Below are 8311 nucleotides of genomic sequence, written 5' to 3' on the forward strand. Positions count from 1 at the left end.
TATGGACAAATATTATTTGACAGAATGACAAACTGTATCTGTGCTAGCCCACCTACTTAGGGGAAATGGCAAAGCAGAGGAAATGAATGAAAAATGATGTCTTTCAGCCCACAGCAAACCAGAGAATCGGCAAAGAAATATATTTACAGATTGTGCCTTAAGAATTGGGTGCAAAACTACTATGAAACTTGCAATACTAAAATGTTTTAGCCTGCAGTTACCACTTGGTTATAAATGGAGATGGATTTTTTGTACCATGACCTCTATTTTAGGCAATACTTTGTCTTTCTAGTCTTAAACGTATTTTGCCAAAATATTTGTGTGAGATGACCCAGAGAAGCTGACTGAATGGTAATGAAGTCTGATAGTTCAGATTATATCTAATGGCTGTATTAAGAAATGCAGATTTAAATGTACGTTTCAAGGCTCACTGTTCAACTTGCCAAGCATAGTATTAAGGACAAGTTTAGGGGAGTGGTGGCGCAGTTTGGTAGACACTCACCACAGTCATTTTTCGTGCCCCAACATGCGGCACAAGACAAGGGCCCTTTTGTATTTTTATCTAGCATGCTAGAGCTCTGGGAGTTAAGTGGGCTGAGCTTGGGTACAGATTAATACAAATAATCCGTGTGCTTTGCCCTGGCATTGGTAGCCTTGCAGTCCTCTCCTGCCCTGGTCAGGGGGAAAGGGAGCCTCAGGCACATGCCACATGGTGCACCCTGGTTCCTCCTGCATGGCCAGGGCGAGGACATGAGGAAAATCCTTTGGGCTGGGAGCCTGTGCAGGGGAGCTGAGAGGAAAGGCAGGTTAAGAAGGGGCCACACAGGAAGGCTGTGAGCGCAGCTGCTGTGCAGGCACAAGAAGGCAGCTGGCAATCTTGGGGACACAGAAGAACTGATACCGCATTCCTTGATCCTGATGAGGAAACTTCTGGTCTGAAACTTCTGCAATGGTCAGACAGTGAATACACTGAACAGAAATAGAGAGTCCCTGCCTTCAGCCGGGAGGAGGAAAAGGATGACCAGGTGTACTGGACTGTGTGGGTTCGATGGCCTGGCGTATCAGAGACACAGAAGCAGGCGGCTTTGGTAGATGCTGGTGCACATCAGGGTATAGATGGGCACAGTACCCAGCTGGATCTCTGGAAAGTCAGTAAACAAGAATTCTTCCTTTGCAAATACATGGTTCTACGAGAAAATGATGTTATGCAGATGTTGTATCACCTCAGAATATTTAATACTAAAAATGCATTGTGTGTGGTCTGAATCTCCTGTGATCCCTCACAAATTAAATCTATCTTCTCCTTTCACCTCTATAAGTCCTGTTTTATTCAAGCAAAATATTTGTCAACTGATCCTCAGTGTTGTTCACATGCCAAAATTCTAAATTGCATTAGACAGATGAGCAGATGTGTTTCTTAATTTATGCTGCTGAAGAAAATATCTCCAATTCCCATTCTGCTTTTCTCTTACAGAAGAAAATAATCATAGATTCATAGAATGGCCTAAGCTGAATGGGACCGTAGAGATCATTTTAATCCAGCCTCCCTGCCGCCAGGGATGCCACCTCTCAACTAAATCAGGCAACACTTGGACATTTGTCTTTAACAGTGTTTAGTTCTAAATATTTGCAAGTCTAATGCTCATACTTGCTTCAGTAGTGTAACTAACGTATAAAAATGGTTTAGAAGTAGTTCATAAGTTTTACATAGTTCATTACTTTTCAGTGATAGAACTTCATAGAGTGAAGAATGAAAATGGAGCAGCAGCAGATGATAAAAAACCAAAGCTTGATTGTAGAAGATGAGAGTATAGTTGATAGTATGATTTGCTGTTATGCTTGTTCAGTTGTATTCAGTTACAGTTGTAACTTGCTATGGTGTACTGTTACACAGGTGGGTTTTTTCCCAGTCTTCTGTGTCATCGCATATTTGCCACTGTAAAAAGACTAGACTATATCAACTGATCCAGCTCTGTAAACTCTTTATTTATGGCCCAAGACATGGGGCATTTTAGTTAGTACATAATATTCTTTTCTTTGCATGCACTGTAGAGATAATGTGATCATGCAAGGCTACTTATTAAGATATCCTAGGCCGTCAAGAAGTTAGCTGCAGAGGCTTTTTAAAACAATAGTTTGTCGTTTGAAGAATAGATTCCGAAAAATAGTTAGGCTGTGCTTTTTCAAGGGCTGTAACAGATAATAAATAACAGATGAAATCAATTGTAATTTTTTATGTACATTAATGGAGAAAACCCAACCCAAAGAGTATATTGAAATCTTGAGTTTGGTTTGATCTCCAGCTCTTCTGGAAGTCTTTGTCATGAATCCATCCTGGTGTGCTCCTATGTATTCCCATAGTGCTAGCTGCCTGGTGTAAGGTAAGGCACTTCAGCCTCACCTCACACCCTACCCTGCAGCATGTAGATGTCTGTTGCTTAGACCTGCTCTCTCTCCTGGACTCCAGCTATTCCTTCTAAACTTGAAGGATTTTGCTTTGTTGGTTTTCACTTTGTCAGACTGACTGTCACATTATCTGTAAGTTCTGGCATTGATAAGACAGACTGTTATCACAGTACTCACTACTTCTCAATTGTTGTAAAGCCAGGTAAGGGCGTCCCAGAAGATAAAGCTAATACATTTTATCCTTGTATTTGGAGTTTGATACAAGCAGGAGAATTCGGAGCTACAAAATGGAAACATGAGAGATGGACACTAGAAGTCAGTAAAAAATCAGTGGAGGGTGAGAGGTAGGATTCATGCATTAGACATGGAAAAAACTCTCAAGTCCAATAAAGTAGCTGTAGCTCTTTTTGGATAAAGCACCAACACAAATCATCTTGAATAGCTACAGAAATAGTTGTTTCAAATCTGTTGGATGATCTTGCCATCATTCTCTTCAGTCATAGTGCTGTACTGAATTAGAGCAGAAACAAAGAACATGCTCAGAATGCTTCAGCAGCTCTGGTGCACAAATTTGAACTATTTCCTGTCTGAGGAATTAGCTTGCTAGATTATCACTACATTATAGAAAACTACTAGCAAAGTGTGTATAGATGGATGTATGTTTCAAAATCCGCTGATGATAGCGTAAGACCACTGTCTGCCACCAAATCCTTCATGTTAGCTTTCTCAGTCAAGATAGCACCAGCTGTAATTTTTCTTAACATTACACAAGGGCACTTTCTTTCATATTAGTAGTAGGTATGTTTTTACATGACAGTAGATTGCTTTAATCAATGTGTTTTTTGCTTTTGTGCTCTGGTGATGCTGCAGAGTAAGCTTTGTACTTCTGTAGGTAGACTAGCAATTATGAATCAGTGGGTGTCCTGTGATATCCTTTTTCTCCACTGTTTGTCAGATATTTAAGGCTTTGGGATGCTCTGCATGTGCTTCTCTCTTCTGGCCCAAGATACACTGTGGCAGGACAGTTCTCTACAGGTGATTCTTTTGGGAATAGCTAGTTAGCACGGATTAGAACTTCCTTATGTAAAATGTGAATCAGAATTCAGGAAGGGCCATTAATTCATCTTCGTTTCATAGTGTTGTTTCAAATTATGGGGACAAGTTTTGAAAACCTGCACTATGCTTAATTCAGAGAAAGATTAATGAACCTTTCTGTGCACTTAGACTGCCTTTTGGAGTTGGGCTATAGAGAAGGAATGAGAAAGTTCCGAGAGCACTATTTATCTATTACCAAGAAATTAGCAGGGAAATATTTTTGTGGTCAACTGGTCTGTTTTTAAAAGAAATTATGAAAAATGTGATAGCTCTTACAGGTTCTTTTTAAAAAATCCCATAAAGTTCTATGTCTACAGCAGTGTGACAGATAATCACAGCACTCCTACATTTCTCTCCCACTGGAAATAATTATACAATTTCTTTCCACCCTCACAACATTTGTTCTTACCTTTTCTTAGCTAGCTGCAGACACACAACACTGTGCCAGCACATCTAAATCTGATCCATCGTGTTCAAAGAGGGTTCTAAGTCTTGAAGCTGTACAAAACTGGGTTCCCTTATGTCAAAGTAGCAGTAGTCTGCCACTGTTGACGCTGTTAGTTTTAACATAATTGCTGAGAAGCAGCCACGACTACTGATGTGCTTAGTGACAAACATGGTCATGGATAGAACCCAGGAGCCATGTAAAAAGGTGAGTGTGGGACAGGAAAGGAAGTTGTCTGGTTTACCTTAATCAGAATTGCTCTTGTAGTCCTGATTTCTAATTATTTCTGTTGATCCAACAGTTTTGGCTTTTACAGCTTGCATTTAGAGGGGTTGTATGGTGGCAACATGTATGTTAAACTTTTATTTTTGCCTTACAACATTTTAAATACTTTAGTTTATCTCTGCTTAACTGAAGTCTTAGAGACTTGCAGGCACTTGGTGTACAGACAGCACTTGACTTTAGGAAAACATTTATCTGTAAATCTTTTTAGCATCAAGTAATAAATACTACCTAATTTAACATTAGGAGTATATATTTTATTCAGATCAGAGAAAATATTTTCTTTTGACTATTTCTAGACTACTGGTAGTTGCTGTGTTTATGGGAATTAAATTTTTATTTTTATAGGTTATTTCAGCCAGTCATTCTTTTGAAGAATATGTAGATGTGAGCATTTTGCAACACTCTCATGGTTTCCTTTGAACAAACGGGAAATTTAAATGGAAGCTTTGAGTTTCATGCATAATGCTTTCTGTAAGAACCTGGGATTTAAGTGCCACTCCCTGCCCCCAACCACTAACAATAAGAAAATTGGAACAGAGAAAAACCTGTTCCTTGAGCTTCAAGATAGTAACTTGTATTATGAGTTCTTAAATAATTTTTAAAAAACCACCTTATCAGTGAAATAAACTATTGAGTGTAATTTTAAGGTAGCTTGCAAGGTCATTAGCTGAGTTAAAATGTTCTCAAAGATGAGAATGGAGACATTCCTTTAACTTGCAATCCCTTTAGTAAAAAATCATTCTTAGTTCAGTCATTTCAGGCATCTATTCTTCACCTTTGTCAAAGCTACAAAGGATTAGAGAATGCAGCAAGTTTGTATTCTCTTATTCAAGATGACATTTAGTTTGAAAGTATTGCAAAACTACTGTAATGACTGCTTAAGGTAATCTACAAAAAATGATGTCCCTTCGACTTATAGGTAGTGAAAAAGTGTTTAAAAGGGGATGACTTTGTTTATTTTGCAGCATCTGTCCTGCTTTGTCACTGCTTCGCTGTGTCTTTAATTTGCTCATTCATGATAATCATCGAGTGTAATTTCTGTATGATTTGAAAACTTTATGTAGGTTTACAGATTGAATTTTTGTGCTAAAACTGTCAGTCTTAGCCATAAGCACTAAATGTTAGTAGATTTAAAGTGGTAAATTTGCTGCACATGGAGGAGTTTTAAGTTTATTGGGAGGTTTTAAGTTTATATAAATTATTGAAAAGATTATGAGATTAAGAAAATATAAGAATTACCATTAAATAAAAGCAGGGTTATAAATTAGTAATCTACATTTGTATGCTTTTAACTGAGTGTGTGCCTAATAAATATGAAATCTTCAGAGAATTAAGATGTGGACATTTAATGAGAGCTATTTAAAGCTAAAATGGATTTACAGTGCCTAACTGTACAGATTTCTACCACTGGCAATACTTTTTAACATTTGGAATAACTGATAAAAATGTGATTTCAACAAGTTATTTTCTTCCAGTTTTGCATTTTTCATTTTGTTTAAGTTATTGTTTTTATTATTAAGACAGATGTCTTTAGCTGTAATTATGGTGAAAATGAAGGTGGCATCAAATGAAATGATGTTTTGTTTGTGTAGGTTTTTTGTGTGTTTTCTGTTTTGTTTGGGTTTTTTTTTTTTGTGTTTAGAATGCAGAGCTGCAGGATATCCATTAATGTAAAAATGTCTGGTGCCATACATTTAAGTTCTACTTCCTGCAAGCCTTCTGGTACCATGTGGCTATTGGGGAATTCATATTCTGATAAACTCAGTATGCTGTGAAGGCGGTGAATAAAGGGGAAAAATAAGAAGAAAACAAAATTATCAGATAAAAATATAATCTGGATTAAACATCAGAAATCATAGTAATTTAGGATAATTATTGATGTTCCAGCCTTAACATGGGCAAAGTCCTCTTTGATTTTGATTTATGTTGGAGTGCAAGATTTACCCCTTGAACAGAGAAATACCAATGTGCTTAGATGTAGTATAAAAATTTTGGGACAAACTACCATGTTTTGAAAGAACTTAAAGTATAAAAGAACAGTAAGATAAAGTAGGATAAAATATTCACTGTGAGATTTATTGTTCTAATATGTTTTTCTTTGTCACATCTACTGAGTGAAGTCTGTCTACAGTTTAATTTTATATACTTGAGTACTGTGAAGCTGTTGATGCTTTTTTGTGTAACTATTTTTTTTTCTGTTGAAGGTACTTTTTGTTGAATTCAGTTATTTCTGTTGAATCTCCTTTGCTTGCATCTGACCTTTATTTGTGTTGATTTTGCTTCATCTTTTCATTTACCATGCTGTTCAGTTTTTGGATGCCAGGAGAACAAAGGTTTGTCCACTATTTGCAGTTAACTTATTTTTCAAAATTCAGTATTGCTTATTGTGATTTTTGTTTGCTTGTTAGAGATACAGTAATCCTGTTTACTAAACCTGTTCATAGCTTTAGTTGCCAAAAAAACCCCAAACAAAACCAACTAACCCCAACTCAGCCTCTCCCCAAAGCCTCCATTCAATTATAGTGAGTGCTTTGATTGACTTCATTAACAACGATACTGGTGAGCACCACGAAGGGCAGAATTACCTTTAGTCTATGAAATAATTTAGAAAACATGGAATACTGAGTCTTTCAGCTGTGTAGGTACATATTGACTGTACTAATGAATGTGTTTCTGCCTAGTGTTTGGGTTTGTTCGTTTGTCTTTCTTTGCTATTTATTTTATCTGTAGCTGACACTATTTTGTGTGTGTTTGTCTTTTTTTTTTTTTCCTGGAAGCACTTGAAAGATATAATTACAGACATTTTTCACATGCATTTGCTATTTTATAAGGTCATTTGATATACTTTCATCACTGATTCTAACGAAGTTTAATTGAAGAATAATCCTACGTTCAGATCCTAAATTGACTGATTTCTTCCTTTATTGCAGCATCTGCAAATGACAATCCAGGCACTTCAAGATGAGCTTAGAACCCAGAGAGACCTTAACCATCTTCTCCAGCAAGAAAGCGGAAACCGAGGGGCTGAGCATTTTACTATTGAGCTCACAGAGGAGAATTTTCGAAGACTTCAAGCAGAACATGACAGACAAGCTAAAGAGCTCTTCCTGTTGAGAAAAACCCTTGAAGAAATGGAGCTTAGGATTGAAACACAAAAACAAACACTAAATGCCAGAGATGAATCAATAAAAAAGCTTTTGGAAATGTTGCAAAGTAAAGGTTTGCCATCTAAAGGAATGGAAGATGACAATGAGAGAACTCGAAGGATGGCGGAGGCTGAATCTCAGGTCAATCATTTAGAAGTGATTTTAGATCAGAAGGAGAAGGAAAACATGCATCTTAGAGAGGTAATGAAAAATTTATCTGTTTAAAAGATATTGTCAATATAATTGCTGCAGTTTTAGAAATGCTTTAGTGTATATCTCTTTTAATGAAAAAATAGAACAGAAAAGATATACATTTGTTTTACATCTGTAATAAATATACAACAGGACTATATGACATTTGAAGGCAAGTATAAGAAACTATGGAAGAAAGGTGGTTGCATTTGGGGCTTTAAGTCTGACACTTGCTTTGTGTGGTTTCTCTATTCTTTGTGTTTTAGCAAATTAGTCTTAGGGAAGTGAAGACTAGAACTACTGAAGAAGACAGTAACATCTGGTGCTATGAACTAAATAGTCATTAGTGCATGCTGCTGTTGTGTTTGATGGTTATACCTCTAGTGTTTGAAATGAAATGGGTTCCATATAAACAAAGGCTTTGCCTATGTGCATTTCTAATGTATTTTCATGTGTGGTACTCCAGCTTTTTAGGTTGCCACATTAAAATGCTGGGGTGATGGCTGTACTGTACTTTGAGAGATCCTTACTGTGATCCCAAGCCCACCCACACCAGCTGCCCATGCCACCTGTGAATGCATTTTTGGGACTGACTTTAGGATAATTGAATTAGTACAACTGAAAGAAAATCTGGCCTGATTTGTCAAGCCCATCCGTGCCTCTTACATCCCAGCAGCATTATCATGTGACTGGAGCCAAGGAAACAAGACAGTTTTCCTCAGAAAGACCCTGCTGCTTCCTG

At 37.1% G+C, this 8311-nt stretch overlaps 1 protein-coding gene across 1 annotated transcript in view; it reads left to right on the forward strand.

The window, feature by feature from the left end:
• Nucleotides 1–4117: 4117 nt before the first annotated feature.
• The window catches only part of ERC2 (ELKS/RAB6-interacting/CAST family member 2), a gene marked incomplete at its 3' end in the record, with an annotated part of 259347 nt that continues 255153 nt past the window's right edge, over nucleotides 4118–8311 (forward strand). The window contains exons 1-2 of the mRNA XM_009868648.1: nucleotides 4118–4153; nucleotides 7162–7578. Coding sequence (XP_009866950.1) covers nucleotides 4118–4153; nucleotides 7162–7578 — 453 coding nt within the window. The remainder of the gene's footprint in view (nucleotides 4154–7161; nucleotides 7579–8311) is intronic.

Source organism: Apaloderma vittatum, unplaced genomic scaffold, assembly GCF_000703405.1.
Source record: "Apaloderma vittatum isolate BGI_N311 unplaced genomic scaffold, ASM70340v1 scaffold3844, whole genome shotgun sequence".
Classification (NCBI taxonomy): domain Eukaryota; kingdom Metazoa; phylum Chordata; class Aves; order Trogoniformes; family Trogonidae; genus Apaloderma; species Apaloderma vittatum.